General features: G+C 38.3%; 1 protein-coding gene across 2 annotated transcripts; it reads right to left on the bottom strand.

Moving 5' to 3' along the window:
• Positions 1-117: 117 nt before the first annotated feature.
• On the bottom strand, positions 118-19,077 carry LOC132905216 (FMRFamide receptor). 2 transcript variants are annotated; one of them, XM_060956294.1, is made up of 6 exons: positions 16,804-18,044; positions 16,076-16,771; positions 4,577-5,423; positions 3,540-3,808; positions 3,270-3,459; positions 118-2,683 (listed from the first exon to the last, which is right to left on the bottom strand). In XM_060956294.1, exons 3-6 carry the CDS (start codon positions 4,871-4,873, stop codon positions 2,090-2,092), a joined length of 1,350 nt encoding a protein of 449 aa, XP_060812277.1. In that variant the 5' UTR covers positions 4,874-5,423; positions 16,076-16,771; positions 16,804-18,044; the 3' UTR covers positions 118-2,089. The 2 variants fall into 2 exon arrangements, with proteins under 2 accessions (XP_060812277.1, XP_060812275.1); XM_060956292.1 differs by lacking the exons at positions 16,076-16,771; positions 16,804-18,044 and adding an exon at positions 18,447-19,077.
• Positions 19,078-19,630: the final 553 nt, after the last annotated feature.

Raw genomic sequence — 19,630 nt, forward strand, 5'->3', positions numbered from 1 at the left:
ATTATTAATGAATAGTATGAAAAATGTGTTTACGTAGTTAATTATAAATTAAAATATCTACAAAGCTGGAATGGTTCTGAATAGCTAGCATCGCAAGGAAATAATATCTACAATTAATTTATGATGATATATTTTTATTGCCTATACATCTATGTATTTATGTAATCACAATAATTTCGAATTTAATTACCTATTAATTGAAACCTTGTGATTAGAATATAATGTATATTTATGTGATTCGTACTATTTTTTATCATATAGCTATGAGAGCGTTTATTTTCCCTCTATTTGACCCTAAATTTTAATATTACTACTTTAAGAATGATGTAGTTTCGTTGCCAAACTTTTTTTTTTTTTTAATTCAAATCAATCAAAATTCATCACGAAGTTCTAACCAAATCAGTTCTCGTTCTCTGTATTTATACATATCATTTGTAACATTTTGTGTTGCTTATAAAAGTTTGTACGCTTGATAGAAATAATAGAACGAAATATATTGATAACATGTATATCTTTTTTACATGAAATATTCTTAACAAAAGTATATCGAAGTTCACAGAAGAATTATTGCGACATAATATAAAAGAATCTAAACGATCTACTCATAGTAAATAATTTCAGGTACATGTTTGTATTCCATTCTAAAGTACTAAGGTATAGATCTAAAAAAATAAAAATACAGGCATACTTTTTTAGTTATGAGATGAAAGATTTCAATGAAGTGAATAACGTGCCTTTTTTACACGGAGGGAAGACCGTTATATGATAAACATAAATATTAATTATTACATATATGAATGTTTTTATTTTTTTGATCAGTATTAGCATCTTAGAATAATAAGTGAGTCGTAACGAATACAATATTTTTGTGTTTCAATGTTTCGGTTATACACATCCAAGTATTCTATTATAAATGACGTTTCGAAATAACCGAATTGTTTCGCGATCTAAATATATATTTATTTTTTATCCTTTTCAAGATATAAAATCGAGTGAAATTTTATTCCTATCGAATTTGAATATTATTTACATTCGTTCAAACATTGTAAGCAGTGCTGGAGAAATATCGATAATACTGTATTTGCGTAAATTTTTGATTCTTGTCTAAAAATAAATTCAGCTTCTTTATAAGAATAGGAATAACGGGGAACGTTGATCTTGTTTTGGTCATTTCTCTTTCAATGCCTGTTTTCAGAAAAGATAGTGGACATTATAGATATAACTTATACACCAAAAATAAGTCTCACCTATAAGTCTCCATTTAAACATATCAAAATAGTTCGAGTATATTTACAAGTTGCTAAAATTTTTGTGGATTATAACAACGCGAGAATGCCTTTTTACATATATATGCGTTACTTATATCAGTTACTTATACGAAATAATTTTATGCTCGTACAAGGTAATCACTCGTTTAATACGTTTCGTAACAAGTAAACACGTACTGATTTATGTTTTGTTTTTTCAACAATATTCTTGTTACTGAATATCTTTTGTTCGTCTAATAGTCGAAAAATATATTTTTTCAAATTTTATTATTTTCTTCCTAATTCGTGCATCAAACTTCGGAGAATGATGACCTTTTACACATATTTAACTAACGTTTATTCATTACGATGATAAAATGTCTCGTATACAATATGTACATTATGAAGCAGTTGTATGAAATCTGTGACAAAATGCATCGCATTTCTGAAATTTCTGTGATTATTATATGATATTAAAGTCTTTATAAAAATAAGTATGTGTAAATTATTTTACCGATGGTAACTGTAAAAAAAAAAGGAGAAGAAAGATAACGAGTATACGTAAAACTTAAATAAAAATTGAAATAATTCGAGAGGTTGAATTATATATCTAATAACATATGAGAATAAATTTACAATATCGATGCTGTTTCTTATCCAAAAATTAACTAGCAAGATAGATAAACACCAATATTTTCGAGCTTATCTGATTACATTCAATTTGAGTGATTTTTGTACAAAAAGATTTTCTTATTTCATCTTATTTGGTGCACAAAAGATATTCTTTGTTATTCACGAATGATCGTCGACTTATTGCGATTAGATTAAATATTTGAGATTTATTACAAAGAAGAATTTACATCTTTTTTACTCCACCCATTCTGTGTGCTTGATGTTCCGGACATCTGACTAGGGCTTCTGACAGGACTCCTTGCAGGATAATACACACAAGGTCCTGGACTGGCTGGTCTTGTTGATATTTTCACGCTTTGTCGCATACTGCCATTCGAGACATTGTTATTCCTGCTGATAGTACTCGATCTGTTTACGTGATAATGTCTGATAGAGTTCCTTAATTCTATATTGGTCATATTGGTAACGATCGATTCGTCGTAAGTTTGAAATTCTGGACTATCTCTGCCAGGTCGGAACAACTTTGAATTGCAAAACAGCTTCAGAAATATCCTTTTGAATTTCCTACCGAATATCACGTAGATAATGAAATTGATGCTACTATTAATTGTCACGAGAAGATTGCCTGTCTGCACCAACCAATGTGGCGGATCGCTGAAGAAGGTCTCGTGAATGTTTGAGGCTAGCGGCAGGATGTTACAAATTAGGAAAACGATCACCACGCAAAGTAACATGGTCGCTAGCCCGATTTCGCGTCTTTGATGTCGAGAAAGCTGTTGCAAATCTCTGTTCGCTTTTCTCACCTGAAACATTGCATTATAATTTTATACTCAATATCTATCTGTAGTAAGAAGTAACTTATTTTTTAGAGCAGTGTTACCTTCGCTTGATTCGAAATGAAATAAATTTTACACGAATCAGATACAATAAATCAGCTTGTGAAAAAAGAGATGTAATTAATTTTCCACTCGCTCACCTATAAGCTCGGCAATCATTCATAAAGATTCTGAATAGATATAGAAGATCGAAGAGAAACAAAGCTTAGTAAATAAAAGAGCGACTGCATGTGCAAGAGAAATGAGCGAGTTGGAAAATCGAACATGATAAAACCTGTATTCGTAGTTGCATTCTGAAGTGTATGCATTTATAAACTTTGCTCCAAATAGGTATGCTCGTAAGTGTGTACGGTAACATGTTAGGAATTGCAATGTCGCGTTTGCATTGTAGTTTCTTCTCTTTTACGGTGATACTCTGTATAATAACTTAGAAATAATAAATGGATTTGAAGTACTGTATGTTTTGAAAATAATAATAATAATCCGCGATATTAAGATATTACTGAAATTTTGCTTTCTTTTTAAACGACACGATACGATTTATTTTACTTACCCTTTGGTAGATGGCAGCGTTGAATATCACCAAAGCAAGAAAGGGAAACAGGTAACAAATAAAGAAATACATCCAGTGGACGTAAACGGTGACATACAAGTCGTTGCTTCTCAACTCTGCCGGATATATGCAGTATATAGTAACATTGTACTTCCAATGAACTTCCGCATAGTAATCTACCTCCCAAAATCTGTAAAAAAGATAAAAACAATGTATCTTATATCAGCGATGTAATCGAAGCTTGAATCGGGTGGAAGTGAAATTACTCACTTTGGTAGATTGTAAAGAAAGGAAAATAGCACGATAACCAATACAGCTAGTCGAGCTCGTCCGTACGTACAAAAAGACCTAGCTTGTAAAGGATGACATACCGCGATATATCTCTCTAGAGTCACAGTTAGAGTCAAGTACACCGTTGCTATTTGCGCTATGCATGATAACGGATATAAGAATCGGACTATCTTCGGGTGCACGATGAACTTATAGTCGAACAGCTGGCCAGTGTACGTGTAAATAACAGGTAAGCCGTAAATTAATATCTGAAAATGTCATAAATTTTCTTTTCACTTAGTACTTTATCTTTTCTTTTTTCGCTTATTATTTTAGCGATATAACGAAAGCTGTTTAGAGTTGGATGAAAGCAAATTTTTCATTAACAATTAAAACGGATCTCTCTCTCTCTCTCTCACTTTAGAGTGATTAATAAATTGAACGGAGTCTCTAAAAACGTCACATTTTTGCGCGTATAAATTGTATTTGAATTATCTACAGGTATCTTTATTTATCTATCAACTAAAATATTTTTTGATACTGATTTCGAAATTAAGGCGATTCGTGAAACGTGACGATCTATAGATACGTGTATTTTTACCGAGATTAGAAATTCCAATTAGCAATAATTATTTTTATTAATAATTAATATAGCATATGTATTGTAACTTGTTTACGTCTTCGCTAGCATTTGACAAATAGCAATAAATTAACGAGGTGTTCGTCGTAACCTGTATCCAAGTAACTTTATTCCAGAGATTGACCCGTATTCATAAATTCACGATGACCGAACGTTCGTATATTCTATCGTGCAAAGAATTCTGTATCTCCCATTTGCTTCGTAAGTGGTTGCAACTTAAGATTCTCCTTTACCTAGTCCTTTTAAGCTACTCTCTCGTCTTTAGAAGATAGTGGTGGTGTAAATTTTTTAATGTTTCAAGTTGAGCGTTTAGTAACTTCCGTGACAATATTTTGTCGACACAATTTAACAGCGATCGTTCAGCTCTCTAAACGTTCCGACTAACAAACTTACTTACCGAAATGATAATTAAGACGGTGTCGCATCTGGCTAAACCAATTAACAAGTAATTGATCGACGATTTCATTTGCGGCCTTGAGAGAATGATCATCGAAATCGCATTGCCGAATATCCCGAAAAGACCGATCACGTTCATCAGCACGCCATAGATAATGAAATCAAACAGACCGTTCGAATTGATTTCTTGTTTACATTCGAGTGGTTCTCTCGTGGTCTCTTCAATCGATAAATCTTCCAATAATTGTCCAGCATCGTAGTAACTGGTACTGTTGAAAATTTTGAGGCTTGTTTCCATCGTTTTCAAGTATCTCCGTTTTTTCCTTTCACCCGATTCTTCATCAGTCTTTTTCTTTCTTCCCTTTTAATCTCATGCTTCACCGTTCAAAAATATTTCTTGTCTTTATCACTTATATACATATCATTACCTATGTAATTAGATCGTTTTTTCACTGTGGATTTATTTTTCAGGAGAAGATTCACTCGGGAATGAATTTGTCTTTGTTACTTTGCTTCGAACGATTTAAGCTTATGTTCGATTCAATTCTTCGGTACGTAGTCTTAATACGTTCGTCTTATTATTATTTTAATTCGACTCTCACTACCTTTTGACTTTGTGAGAGCCGAGAACTAATAGTTTTGGTAACATGACGAATACTTTATCGAAATCCCAAAGTGTTATCTAGTTTCGTATCGTTCTCGCGTGTTCTCAAACAGTATCGATTCTAATTCGATTTGCTTGATCTTCATGACAGTTTCGTTAACTTCTTGTGTGTACATCTGCGATATATTATAATTTCACAATTTGATATTCGTCTCCCTATTTCCAGTTTTCTATTTCCAGGAATCTGTAATCGAAAAGTATGAAACGTATACTGAAATGTAATTTCTCGTTTATTTTTATTGACTGCAATATACATAATACGCATTTAAGTAAGTATATACGTATATGTATGTATATATATGTATATAATAAATACATATACATAAATATCGTAATATAAATATAAACATCTTAATTTAATTCTTATAACTTGTATCGATATGATAATAAATAAATGTAAAACTATATAATATATAAATGTACATATGTATCCTGTGGAATGGGAATAAAATTCTAATATGCACCGCCAGAGATCGGGATTGTCGCGCCCTGTTTCTTTTTAAAAGACAATACAACGCGTATTGGAACTTATGTAACTTATGTTCAGTGTCCTTAATCGCGTAACATTCAAAAACGGGGCGTCAAGTGTTGATCGAATTGACCGAAAGTTTGTCGGCTTCCTCGACGCAAAAACAATATATATGTTTCTATACCGCGGAAGTGTATTTGTAGGCATTGACATCGACCTTATTCGGTAAACAGTAGCACGGAGAGAAGGGAGTGAACGTAACTCGCGAACCACATCCACTATCCGTGATCCAGTGATTTCGTGAGTTTCGAGCTTCAATGGTACAATCGATAACAAAGCTTTAGGTATTAACGGTGAAGCGAAACGAATGAATTATGAAAGTACAATGAGAGGGAAAAACGAAGTGTTTTACAACGAAACGAGAGCGTTTGAACGCATGCCTGCTATTGTATACCGGAAAAGCCGGTCGGATTAAGAAGTTGCGACGCCACTAGAGTGTCTGTAAGTCAAAAATCTTAGAAGTTTTTATAAATAATGCATGCATAGAATATATAGCGGCGCACGAAAGTGTTCGAACACTGATAGAAACTTTGCACGAATAGTTTTTAAAATTCTATTAGCGCCATAACGGCACAGGGCCGTCATGGTATATCGGTAAAATTTTAAACGAATCTGGAAATGTATATAGAAATTAAAAGATATCTGTTGCGATCATACATGCATTTAAGACCACTATTCTCGCTTTATCATATTTATTTATATTTTCGATAAATGTCTCTTTTAGGTTTCTACATTTTTCGATCGACTTTATGATTTTTCGATTAATTAATCATAACATTCTTGGGAATCATCTTCGAGAAGTTTCGTATAACTCATACAGTATGTATAGCGAACAATTTTCTGTACTAATATAAGTATCCGAATATTTTTGCGAGTCACTGCATTTGTCGAGGCAAAGTATCAACCTGTGAAAATAGTGAGAACATTCTATTCAGAAAAGTTTAATAAATTTAATAAAAGGATTAATCGTCGATGATATTGATCGGTAAAGCAAGTTGGTACGACATAGAGGGCAAGGCATCTCTGTTAAATCGATCGAGCGATCAGTTCGATACAATTTCCGCCATTTCGAGTATCGATTGGTACGTTTCAACCAATCGCTAATTCGTCCTTTCCTAATGTCCGTGTCCGAGAGTTTCCCTTTTTGATACAACACTGATTCAACGCATCGATGTGACGTTGTTTTCAATAGAAGCTATCAAACGCCGTTTAAACTTGAAAGCGTCGATTCCGATTCGTTTTAGACAGTTTGCACGCAAATTCACAGCGGTAGACAGTTTGGTGGACGAAATAAAGTAGAAACTGTCGAGCGTTTATCGTCGACAAGCGATTAAACTCGATATCTTCGGTCGCCAAAAAGAAGAGGAAAAGAAAAGAGAAATGTAAGAAAGAACGGGAAAGAAAAGTTTTCGAAGCAAGAATCAAGGCCATTTAAGAAATTTAACTTTATCGCGTATCTCTCACGAATGTGGTGCACGAGCGAGAGTCTCATTGGCAACGCTTACGTTTTTAATCAAACTTTTGAGGAGCCAAGTGCCGTCGTTCACTTTTGTTCTCGCGAAATTCTAGTTTCTTGTTCTGGATAAATCGTCACGAGTAGAGTGGCGAAGCGTGGTAATATGGCGGTCAGTTTTATATTTCTTCCTAAAATCTGATTGATAACTTAAACTGCTTTAAATTGTTTCTCGTAAAATGTTCGTAAACTAACAAGGTTATGTTTGACGAATGGCAAAAAAGAAAAATAATTAAAGGTAGAAGAAAAACAATCTAATTGAACGTCACATGCTCTATGAAAAGAAGTGGTTTTTGGAGCTTGTACAAAAATGAGGGTAATACGACTCCCTAACAAAAATCATAACAAATTATTTTTTGCTAACATTTTAAGATCAAAAATAAATAATGCGAATTCTTCTGCTTATATACAAAAATCACACGCATATACTCTCTTTTTCGCACGATGTGCATTCCTTATATGCTCGTAATGAGAAAAGCTAACGACGCTTTAAAATATCTTTTCGATTTCCTTCTTTCAGCCTGTAGAACCTTCTCGATCTCAGATAAATATTTGTCCGAGGTATGTCTGTGCAATTATAATATAAATAAAAAATGAAATAACGTTAGTACGTTGATGGAGAACAATATGCTTCCCGGGGGCTATATCACCCTCTGTTATGGGGAACCAATATATCAACACGCATAGTTTCGAAAACTCTAGCTGTACTCTCGAAAATATCAAAGATCAAGTGATCGTACTCGCGTCTAGTTACAGGATTGGGCCGAATAACACGCGAGAGCACTAACACCACGCGATTCCTTGTGGAAAAGCAAGAAAAGAAGTATAGAATAACATGTTTACACGCTCGGCCTAGTTTTCGAGAAAATGGTGTTTTTGGCGCTAATCGACAGCAAGTTTTATTTTTATTGTGCAAATAAGTCAAAAATGGAGAATAACATTTTTCCGTTTAAGGCTTCATTTTCAAAAAAATAGGATTTGAACGCGTTTAGTAAATCGTATTATCTCTCGTGGTACAAATTTGTCGCATGTTCGTTGGTATTCTCCGCTCTAATCGGAGTATCACCTCCGCACGATTTATTCGAATCGCTTATTATGTAGTCATAATATTTTAAACAGATTTCTTAAATAGTTGATCGTTTTCGGTGGCTCGAATAACATTTTTCCGTTTAAGGCTTCATTTTCAAAAAATAGGATTTGAACGCGTTTAGTAAATCGTATTATCTCTCGTGGTACAAATTTGTCGCATGTTCGTTGGTATTCTCCGCTCTAATCGGAGTATCACCTCCGCACGATTTATTCGAATCGCTTATTAGGTAGTCACAACATTTTAAACAGATTTCTTAAATAGTTGATCGTTTTCGGTGGCTCGAATAACATTTTTCCGTTTAAGGCTTCATTTTCAAAAAATAGGATTTGAACGCGTTTAGTAAATCGTATTATCTCTCGTGGTACAAATTTGTCGCATGTTCGTTGGTATTCTCCGCTCTAATCGGAGTATCACCTCCGCACGATTTATTCGAATCGCTTATTACGTAGTCATAATATTTTAAACAGATTTCTTAAATAGTTGATCGTTTTCGGTGGTTCGAATACTTATTCAACGAAAGTGTTTAGGATTCTTTAAGCAATAAGAATTACGTCTATATGGTGGTATCTTAGTTGAACATAATAATCGACATTACGCGACGATGATAGAGACGCGACTGAATCGAAACAATTAGAAATATCGTTTTTCGAACTCGGTAAGTAAATAAATACATCGACTCATCGTGACTAAGCACGAGAATATATTCGGACCATAGTCGTCACGTTTTATCTGTTTTATGGAAAATCGTGTTCACCCGTGCGAAATAGTCGCTGCCTCGTTTAACCTGAATTATCTTGAAAATTTTTCACGATGCCGGTGGTCCGTAATGGAATTGCTTGAAATTCACTCGTGAATTAGCTTTCGCGGTATATTGGATTTTGAGGAAGTTAAGTAACTATCGTCGTTCTATCGTGACGCATAGCGAGTTCCTCGCGAGAACATTACGCAGAAATTATCATCATCTTCTATAAATATTCGTTAGACATAGAGCTTCACCTTCGAAGCAGCCAAATAATAGCTACGCGTACGAGCTACGCATCTTTTATAAGGGCCGCAAGTTTGAACTAATTTTTGCGGATATATCTCTAGTTAATTCCTATTGCGTGCAAATGACACGGAGAGATACTCGGCGACCGAGTACACGCTGCATTAGTTACGTCGCTTTAATCACGATTAAGGCTAACGACTGCGTACATCGTTGCTTGAATTAACAATTTAATGAAAACGTCTCATCGGGTTGGTCTCTCGTTGCATAAAAATGAATCTTCCGATGTTGATTCTTTTATCCGTATTACGGTATCCAGATGCTTTCTCGTTGTTTCGTTTTGTGATACGAGTTTCGTAAAGTGCTCTATGAATGTTTCATTCAACCTTCGACCAAATTATGCTGTCTTATCGATAATAGCGGAAATGGAGCTCTCTCTTTTATGGGAACGCAAATTGCGTTGAACTTGTACGAATAGTTTTCGTAATATCGTTCGCGAAATAGATATAGAGGAAAGTACGTAATTCTCGCGTGAAATGTTTGGAAGTATGGATGCGGTAACCTCGTTGTAACGATAAGATCGATATCGATATTGGTTTTCAACCGGGACGGCGAACCAAATTATATTATCATAATTAATGACCGAGTCGTAATTACGGCAAGAAGACTAATAAAGTCGTTAAGACATCTTCGACCTTAAATTATTATTTACGAGCTTGTACTCGTTACGGTTCGTCAAACGACCGCGCGATTCACCGACAGTATCGAAGAACTCGATGAATATTTTTTATTTCGATTCCGAATATTCTTCGAATCATTGTAATTAACTTTATAAATTGCTATTGCACGAAAGGAAAGCTTGATATCGGCGTTACATTTACAAAACGTTAGATACTATTCGTCGAGGTATTTCGAGCTGCTAACTCCTTTTCGTTTCCACTTTTGCGTAATGATAGTTGTCGAGAGAATAATTCACGGTTAAAGGCGATATTTATATCGTCGTATCAGCTACGCGTACAAATGCACAACTAGGATCTATCAATATAGAGCAGAGTGGAATGGCTGACAAATAATCACTATATGTTTACAAACTGTAGAACAGCGGTGTTTCTCTTGCTCCATATCATCTCACGCTGACCTTTTATAAGTGTTTCGAGTATCTCTACCGTTTCGTATCAGCGGCGAACACGATTCTTCGAATTTACGTTTTTCGTAAATTCCTGACCATAAAGTCAACGAGACAAAAGTGGTGTTTCATTAAATCGACTTTGGTAAATCGGTCGCATTGTGTCGAGGCTACTGATCTCGTTGCTCTTGCAAAGTGGAGCAGCCAGGAAATGAGACGGTATTACCGTCACTTATAAGTAATAACCTCCAAGTGTGAACAACATCTAACGTGTCTTCTCACTTACACACAGCTATTAGGAAGCTAGAAATCGTGTCACGAGTTTTAGCGCGGTCTTTCTTTGAAAAAGGAAACTCGATAACCGTAGGAAAGATAGTTTCGACTTGAAAGATATCACGTTCATTCATCGTTCGTACTTCTTTTTTTCTATTTTTCGCGTAATGTTCTTTTTGATACGCGTGCTTGTTTTCATTTTTTTTCTTTTACGACTGCTGTCGTTCAACTAGAAGCAGATGGCTGGAATCGAGCCTTCGCGTTCGCGTCATTGTCAAAAATATAACGATACACACGTTCGTGTAGCGAGAAATACGAAAGAGTCAGCTGCTGCTGGATCGTCGTTCGGTTTCATTGGCCACGGAAAGTGGAGTAACCGCGGCACGAGATGCGAATGCGATAAGTGGTAACAGCCGTTTAAGATCAGACGGCGTGTCTCCGGTCTCCGTTACGTCCTCCTTTTACACACATCGACAAAGCTAAATTCACTGGATCTGCTTGTTATTTTCTTTTTCTCTCTCTTGGTAGCATTGAAACACGAGGTAACTGGCGCTAGGTTGGGACGGATTAACAGAAAGAAGATATCGCTGGTATCATTTTTAGACGCGTACCGTTTCTCGCCACTCAGAATTTTATTTTTCAAAAGATCCAGACACGATCGTACGTACAAAAGTGGCACGATGGCATGTGGATTATTTTCGGTACGCTATAGTCACTGTGTTCTACGAAAACCTCGTCGTTCTTACGCACGTCCCATTTCGTAAATGTCACGGCTTTTGGGAAATTTTTCGCCTTTATGCTTTTGTATCTCCTTTTGTCTTCGAGTATATTTCTTCGACGAGTATTGGGATCCACGATCGCCAACGTTTACGATATTTGCTTCGTTTACGAAACGGAAATTGGTCATCGAAAGCGTGGAAAAGTATCAGGCTGGAATTTTTGTAAAAGCTTCGTCGATGTTTATTCGTACGAACGAACGAGTAACGGAGGAGCTACTACGAGCGCGAATGATTAGTTGATCGTAAACGTCGTGTCGGTGTTTGAAAGAGAAATAGAAAGCTGCGAACATCTGGCGATTAATTGAAAGCGAAGTAGAGTGTTGCAGCGATGTCATAGCAGAGTTATACAACCGTTTACAGGCAGCGTACGTATCGGTTAATCGGCAAATTTTCTCGTAAACATGCTGGGATCGAGTTTACGAGGCCCGATCCAAATTTCACAATCGTCAAGGCCGTGCAATCTCTCGTACTTCGCGATATTCTATCCGCGTGCACAGTGTTTCGCGTTAAAATTAGATAAGAAGTTCCTATAGTTGACTCAGAGTCGAAGCGAGAAGAGTCGAAGACTGAAGCTACACGTATTTTTAGAGGGTTGGCAATAACGAAAGCGACAGCTGACCATTTTATCGAGCCGACGATAGGCTTTTTCGATATTAATCGCGTCGTCTCGTTTCTTTTTTCCGTTCCGCTTTTCGCCTACGTCTATCGCGCACGTACGATTTTTTCTCAACCATCGCGTTATTTACATTGAAAACAAATTCCTGCATCACGAGCGTGTTACACCGTTGCTCGGTGTTAAAACGAGATCTCAGAATCGAGAAGTAGCGATCTTTTATCTTTCTTTACCATTGTTTAGCCTACTTTTTGTGTTTCTTCTTTCTAAATACGTCTCGGATAAATTTCAAATTTTCCAAGAATATTTCTGGGTAAGCGAGTGGAGATAGTAGGCAATTCTGCCCCAAATACTCGTTGGTTTTTTTTATATCTCTGATAGCTGGAAAGAATTTATCATAAAATTCCTTAACGTTCCTTCTTTGAAAGCTCCACTTAGGGCGACCTATGACGCATCTTCTTCGTCAGATTGAATGGCTCTTTTTTCTCATCCGTCTGTTTCTAGCCGAGCCGGGACATCGATTACAAGGGAACGGTTTAAGTTGTCGACTATAAAGACGTGGATTTGGCAGCGCTTAAGAGAGTCTCTGTTATCTTGATCGTTCGTTCGAGACACGACGCGTACCGTCAGACTCTCGGGGGAGATCAAACATGATTATTTACCTGGTTAATCTTCACCTTTGTCATTCGAACATAGACCTTGCCTCTGCTTGTCTTCCCTCTTCTCGCGTTTCTTTTTTTTATTACAGGAGAAACGCGAGAGAAGTTTGAAAGGCAGACAGGGCGTCTAGGGAGACTCGTACCTCTGCTTGCTTTACTTTCTCACAGTTACTCGCTTCTTACTTTACGCCTCAAACACGATAAAATTGATGGAACACGATAAATTACCTTTTATCGTACGTTTCGCCATGGTAAAAAGATCTCTCTGATCATTAAAGAACAACAGCAACATTGAAAATCGATATGCTTTAAAATTTAGGTATAACGAGTTTAGGTTTGTTGAAATTTCCGCGAATCTTTCTGTTTTCTTTCCGTTCCATGGTGTTTTATTAACCAAAGGGCGTAATCGACTGTTTGTTCGCTTAATAATTTTCTCTTCGTGCTCGTAGGTATTAGAGAGATAATTTAAGTTCTTTTATCTCTTATGCATTCTTCTCGTTGTAACAGCTTATTTGTTATAAAACGGAAATTAATAAAGCGTTTTTCTGTAATCGCATAAAATAAAATTCCGTCCACTTAGTATTTCTCTCGAAATTCGATGAAGAGGCAATCGGTTCCCTTCCATTCCGTGTTTGATCCTGGCCTCGGGTGATGGTACGATAAACGAGATAAAGAAAATTGCCTGGTGTGTAGCGTCACGTAAATACCTTTAATGCGTATACGTTACCTTCCACGAGAAAACTCGATGAAAATGATCTTTCCAGTCGCAAGTTTATTGTTATATTATACGAAGGTAATTTTCCGACGTCAGTTGCAACGGTGGCTAGTAAAAAAAATTTTATCGAGCGAATACGCGATAAACATTTAACAAATTCTTAATTGATTATCGATCGATGGATAAATTACTCGCAATAGTCGGATAAATAGCCGAACTTACTCAATAATTACGGCCACGAATTAAATTGAGCAATGTCGACCGTTTTCACTTGAGAACTATTTTGTTCGACGGTATCATCGGGTATTAATGTAATTGGAAAAGTCTTCTATCGAAGGGAAACCCCGCTAATCCCTGCTCGACGATAATTAAAAAATCATAGAAGCAAGTGATCAGTGTGAGCTAAAGTTTGACGAGATTCTGCGCACCACGTGCACGAGATAGGGAAACGTTTCACATACGAGATAGAAGCGACGATCGCAAAATTTCTATTAATACGAGAGAGGTATGGTTAACATCCTACATGGCATGAATTTGACTGAAATTTTCCATAAACGTGCGACGTCCTTTAATGAAACGATGCGAACGATGCGAATAAAATTTTAGAATGCAAGCGTAATATCCATACTGACGTAAATTGCGTTTGATAGCCATTTTTTCTTCCTATTGCCCTTTACGAGGATCGTTAAGCTGCTAAAACTTTGAACAAAGTAGTTCTCCTTTAAGGTGAATTTTACCATATCGATTCTTCTTTCATCGTTTCTTCGATGTACTCTGTGGATAATCATTGATGGAACTTGCACGGTATCCGAGGACTTTAATCAAAGAGGTTGTTTCAACCCTTCGTGGAAGATACTCGTTTGGAGAAGCAAGTCGATTACGGGCGTATAAGCATTAACGAATTTTGTGACAAAACACAGCTAAATTTTCATCGTTCCAACGAATTGTCTTAATTCCCAGTCTTTCGATATAATTGAATCAGAGCGATTTTTCGCTCCGTTAAACGCCGAAATCACAATGAAACACTTTTGCGTTTGCCGTTTCGTATTATTCGTTGCTGCTTGCTTCGTGATAAATGATAAATTAATTCGATTAATACGCGTAATATCGAAGTACGATTGAGCTAAAGATGATTAATCGCAGACTGATGCGATTTATTCTCTTGTCGAAGCTTTCGCTTCTGACAAGATTTATCAGTCTTTCCGAAACTCTGTGACGCAAAGAAATTATTCGCATTTGTCCGACCGAAATACTTGGCTCGTTTTTCGTACCTAGATGTGAAAATTGTTTTCGACCAGAGTTACATGTATCAAGGCTATGTAAAAAATTAGACTTCTTTTCACGAATAGATCGTCGTTGAAGAAGGAAATCCTGTTAAAAGAAAATGTCAGCCTCGCGTACCCTCTGTCTGTATCAACGTTTAATCTTTCCCCTAATGGACTAGTCGACTTCGCCGAGTGAAACCGATTGACACCGAAATCTCAGTCGTAAATCGCGAATTTAGGAGCGTTGCGGTCATGTTCGCCTCGACGTGGGACCACCTACATCGCGTTTTATTTGCCACCACGTTATCGAAATGGTCTCTCGGTCTGGTTACTGTTACGACTACCGAAGTGTGTTTGAAACTGCGAAAAAAATATTCTTCGATCGACGTTGCTTCCGCTTTACGTGTTTCGTTTATATTACGTAGACGACCATCGTGTTCTCACGCGTCACTGTTTCCACAAATCAAACTGTCATGTTCTTGGCTTTAGCGCTGCCGAAACACTCGGGAAAGACAAGAAAAAGCTTTACGACGGATATTTATCGAAATGGTAGAAGGCGAAATATCGAAGGACCAAAGGTCGATTAATTTTCTACGATAGATACGCTGGACACGCTGAAATTCGAAATCACAGAAAATATTTAATCAGCGTTGGTATGCATCGATATGCATATTGGTGTAACGTATTTCTCGTTGTTTGACGATACAGCTATCGAATAGATTCGGGCGACGGAACGCACCCCCTGTTTCCATCACCGAATTCCCGTTAATTATTGCGCTGTCACGAAACAGTTCATCGAATATGTTATTAGTAGACTGCGGATTTTTACGCAAATTCATGCTTTTCAGAATATAACGAAGAAAGTGGAAGTAGTGTTATCTATCAAGTATAGAGTATCGTAGAAAGCGCCATGCTTTGAACACTTTGTATATTTTTACGATACTACGCGTATCCTGTGCAATTTTACACTTTCAAATTTCCTGTAGATACGAAAAAACCCGCATTCCAGTTTATCAAAATTAATTCCGAATGTTACGAAATCTCCGAAATACTTGTCTATTTTCGCTGGATTAATCTACGGGGTTAATTATCTGCCGCGCTCAATAAACGTATGTATTAATATTAATTCCCTTTCGCATGTTTCGACGGTTAAGTATGCCACGACAAATTAGTACGTTCGTCCTTTCAATTACATCGAACATTTCGTTAACATTTAAATCTATCGTGCAATTTCTCGATTACGTTTAAAGATAGGCACAATATCGTTAATGGTAATTCGACGTGCTCACCTGGGTGAATGGCGACGTATCAGCCCGCGCTTCCAGATGCGCTTATTTGCATATCGTGAAACCGTGACATAATTAATCGACTCTCGCGGTGACTAACAATCGTCGCTATCGCGCGTGAGAGCGAATCATAGTACGAATCGCGGGAATGTACGTAAAAGGAACGAGAGTCGCGAGTCGATGCTTGTCCGCGATCACGCGCGTCTCGGAGATTATCGTCAGATGCTGCAGCGTGTCCTTCCCTTCATCGATTTTTGCGGTGTATAGATACATACATCGCGTTTCCTTCTGGCTTCCGACGTGCCAAGACCCGCGAATTTCAATTCGCTGTACGAGAGCGATTAAAATTTGTTAGTGGGAAAGTGCTGCTGTTAAGCTTAACCAATACGGGACAAGTCGAGTTCTTTCGATCACAATGGAACAAACAAAACGGTACGTTAAATCGTTCGCTCGAACGAGAACTTGCACACCGTTCTGTACAAAAGTTCTTGCAAACTTTGCTTCTCTATATCTCGTACTTAAAGGAGATCTACCGGTTTACGTTGAAATCGCTGAAACAATGTTTCTATCGAGTATTTGATAACTGCATCGTTCCACTTTGTTAGCTTCGTTAATTAAAATCACCGCTATCTCGGACCTTTCACTCTTACTCTTCGTTCACGTTGCGTCTGTTCACGCGACGAATTATCATCGCTGGCCCTTTGCAGAGGGTTAATCTTCGTTGGATGTACGCGCTCTTCGTCCACGTAGATAATCGTAGGTTTAATTTCTTTCGATAGGCGTAACGCGATTCCCCTGGCGATCGACGTCTAAGGGATCTGAAATCGCTTGTTCCGAAAGTCGATTACGATCTTTCCCGTTGAACCCGGACTTTCTCGGGTTCTTCCGCTTGCCTCTTGAGAAAAAGTGGCAAGCCCAAAGGGGTAGATGGTCGCCGTCCGTTCGTCCCTTATCGCAATATCGTGGTATCGAAGCAGTTTCTTTTCGACGGTCGTTTCGCGTTAACGCGATCGATTCGTCCTCGAGGCTACGATCTCTTTTTCTGTCTTTTCCGTGTGAAATCGTGAGAATGATCGCTGTTCGGGAAGCCGAGATAATCGAGTTTATCCCTCTGCGATTACTACTCGCCATAGGGATCACGGTATTACCGAATTCCTTTTATCGTTCTTCTTTGCATCCCGACGCCTCGACTTTGTCGCTTACTTCCGTGATTTCGCCAGACTTTGCACGAATTCGTTCTTCGTTCATCGAACGCTTCTGCTATATGGCAATCCCGGGTTCGTTGAAATTCGACGCGACACGTCGAAATTATCAACTTCTTCGAGAATTCGAAAAAATCAGTCAGAAGTATCTGTCTCGCGGTTTATCGGTCGTTCCAAAAGGCGAGACGAACGAGAAAGTACAGCTTCGATGACGATGATTCTCGTTAAAATGTAATTTCGTGTTCGCTGGTGAAATAGTTCCGCGTCGCGCAGTGCCGTGCAATTTACATTTGATTCGCCCCTTCGTTGAAACAAACTTTGCTCGGCCATTGTGTTGCCTCAACGGAAATCGATTTTTCTATTAATCACCGATCCGGATCCGTCCTGTTTCCGAGATCGAGTCGCCAACAAAATTCATAAAACTGTAATTAACGTGTCGGTGCTATACCGTATGGAAACACACGGTTTCTTCCTTCCGGTGGTTGCAAGCAATTCTTTCTCCATAGCACAGCTCTTCGAAAAGTGACACTTGGTATCTCGCTAGTTTGTCATTCGGCTCGATAAGCTACCCCACCACGATTAAAACGTCTCCGTGAGAGAAACATTGACTTTTTACGGGACCCGGCGATTTTTATGCGATCGACCGAAATTACACTCGCCATAATCGCAAAACAAAGTCCGAACGAAGAAGCGAAGGAATCGTATGAAATCTAGCGAATTCTAACGGAATGAATACTGGCAGAAAAAGATGGTCAAGCGGAACGATATCGAGAAACATCGACGCTGGTAATTAATTCCTACTGCGATTTCGATCTAGATAGCGAGCAGACTCGATAATCGAGCTAGCATTCGGAGAACCAAAAGGGTCGGCTATGCGTAACGAGGGAAAACGCCTTTTCGGACCAACGGCTTTAATACTTGGATACTCGATACCTGAACGACGACAGTGGGTCTGCTTATACCTACTTAAACACATCGCGAATAGCATCGCCGGAGGGAGCGAAGATTAATAGAAATGACTGTGGGTGTAGGAACGTGGGAATAGTTAAGCGTAATGTTAATCGTGAGGAAATTTTGATTGGAAAAGCGGTGGTGATATCGCGACGATCTGACATTTTAAAACAGCCGCGTATCCGTGTGTCATTTTATTTGCGTAAAAATTGTCATCGCACCTTCGGAAAAGTTTCTTCCTGATATCCCGTGTATATCGGTTCGTCGTTCCACCAGCAGCGATATCTTCAAACACAGGCTACACTTCCGAACTTTGCGACATTCTTCAAGCGCTGTTGTTCACCGGTGATTCGAGAGACGCTTCGTGTCCCTCGTTTCCTCGACGCGATGCAATTTTTAATCACTCTTACACCTTACTCGTTCGTTCGTACGTCTCTCTGTCGTTTTGTTGGCACCTGGAACCGGACGAAAGGTTTCGTTCTAAAATTATCGTCGCACGCCCGTCGATATATCACTTTGCCCCGAATCTTCGTTCAGAATTTTACTCGAGTGCCGCTATCTCGTTTGTTTTCTTTTTTTAGCCGGGTGAATCGCGCAAATTCGATCCCGCCAGCCCGAAGCGGACTTCCGATTCGCTGGAAAATTTCTTACGATCCGTTTCGAGTCTCTGTACAGCGGTCCCGCGTTGAAAAATTCATTTTCACATTTGTAGCTTGTAATTGAAAAGATGAATTTTCGCGAACCCCTCGTTTCTTCATTCGAGGTGGTAAAGTCGACACGCAGTCTCGGAGCGCTTGCAGCGCACTGAGTGCTCCGCTAAGAGAATGATCCGAGCACAAGAGCATTCGCGAACGCACGACGAGTGACCCTGGCAGTGGACGCCGCCTGCGCGGTTTCTCCTCCCTCTCTCTCTTTCCCCTACCAACATTACGTCACTCCGTCTTTGTTCTTCTCGCTATCATCATAGTTTTTCGTTTCCATCTTTCCTCGGCTTCTTCCTCGTCCCTTGTTTTTACCCTTTGTTTCTTTCGACGCTTCATTTTTACGCGTCGTTTCCATTCTTTCCTATTGTCTTCTGTTTTTTATTTTTCGCCTTTCCCTTCTGTCGTCTCTTTTTACGACGTCTTTCCCCCCACGAGGATCAACCCTCTGTCTCGCTGTTCTTCCTTCCTTTAATCTCGTTCGATCTGCCAGTCTCCCACTTCTCCCCCTCTCCGATTTCGTTTCTAGTTCTTGGCTCTGTTTTCTCGCCACCCACTCTCTCGGCCGCGCGTTTCTCCGCCTTTCCTCTCTCACCCCTTTACTTCGATTCGTCTCGTTCTCGTTCCACGTCCGTCCTTCTCTATCTTTACTTTCATTCATATCGCGACGCGACGTCAGAGCCGGCTCGAAAGATCGATCTACG

This window comes from Bombus pascuorum, chromosome 3 (assembly GCF_905332965.1).
Source record: "Bombus pascuorum chromosome 3, iyBomPasc1.1, whole genome shotgun sequence".
NCBI classification, from domain to species: Eukaryota; Metazoa; Arthropoda; class Insecta; order Hymenoptera; family Apidae; genus Bombus; species Bombus pascuorum.

Coding starts and splice junctions, on each gene's coding strand:
- LOC132905216 (XM_060956292.1), bottom strand. CDS start 4,873: ATGGAAACAAGCCTCAAAATTTTCAACAGTACCAGTTACTACGATGCT. Junction 3,809..4,576: donor CCGTCTTAATTATCATTTCG/GTAAGTAAGTTT, acceptor TGACATTTTCAG/ATATTAATTTACGGCTTACC. Junction 2,684..3,269: donor ACGCTGCCATCTACCAAAGG/GTAAGTAAAATA, acceptor GCAATGTTTCAG/GTGAGAAAAGCGAACAGAGA.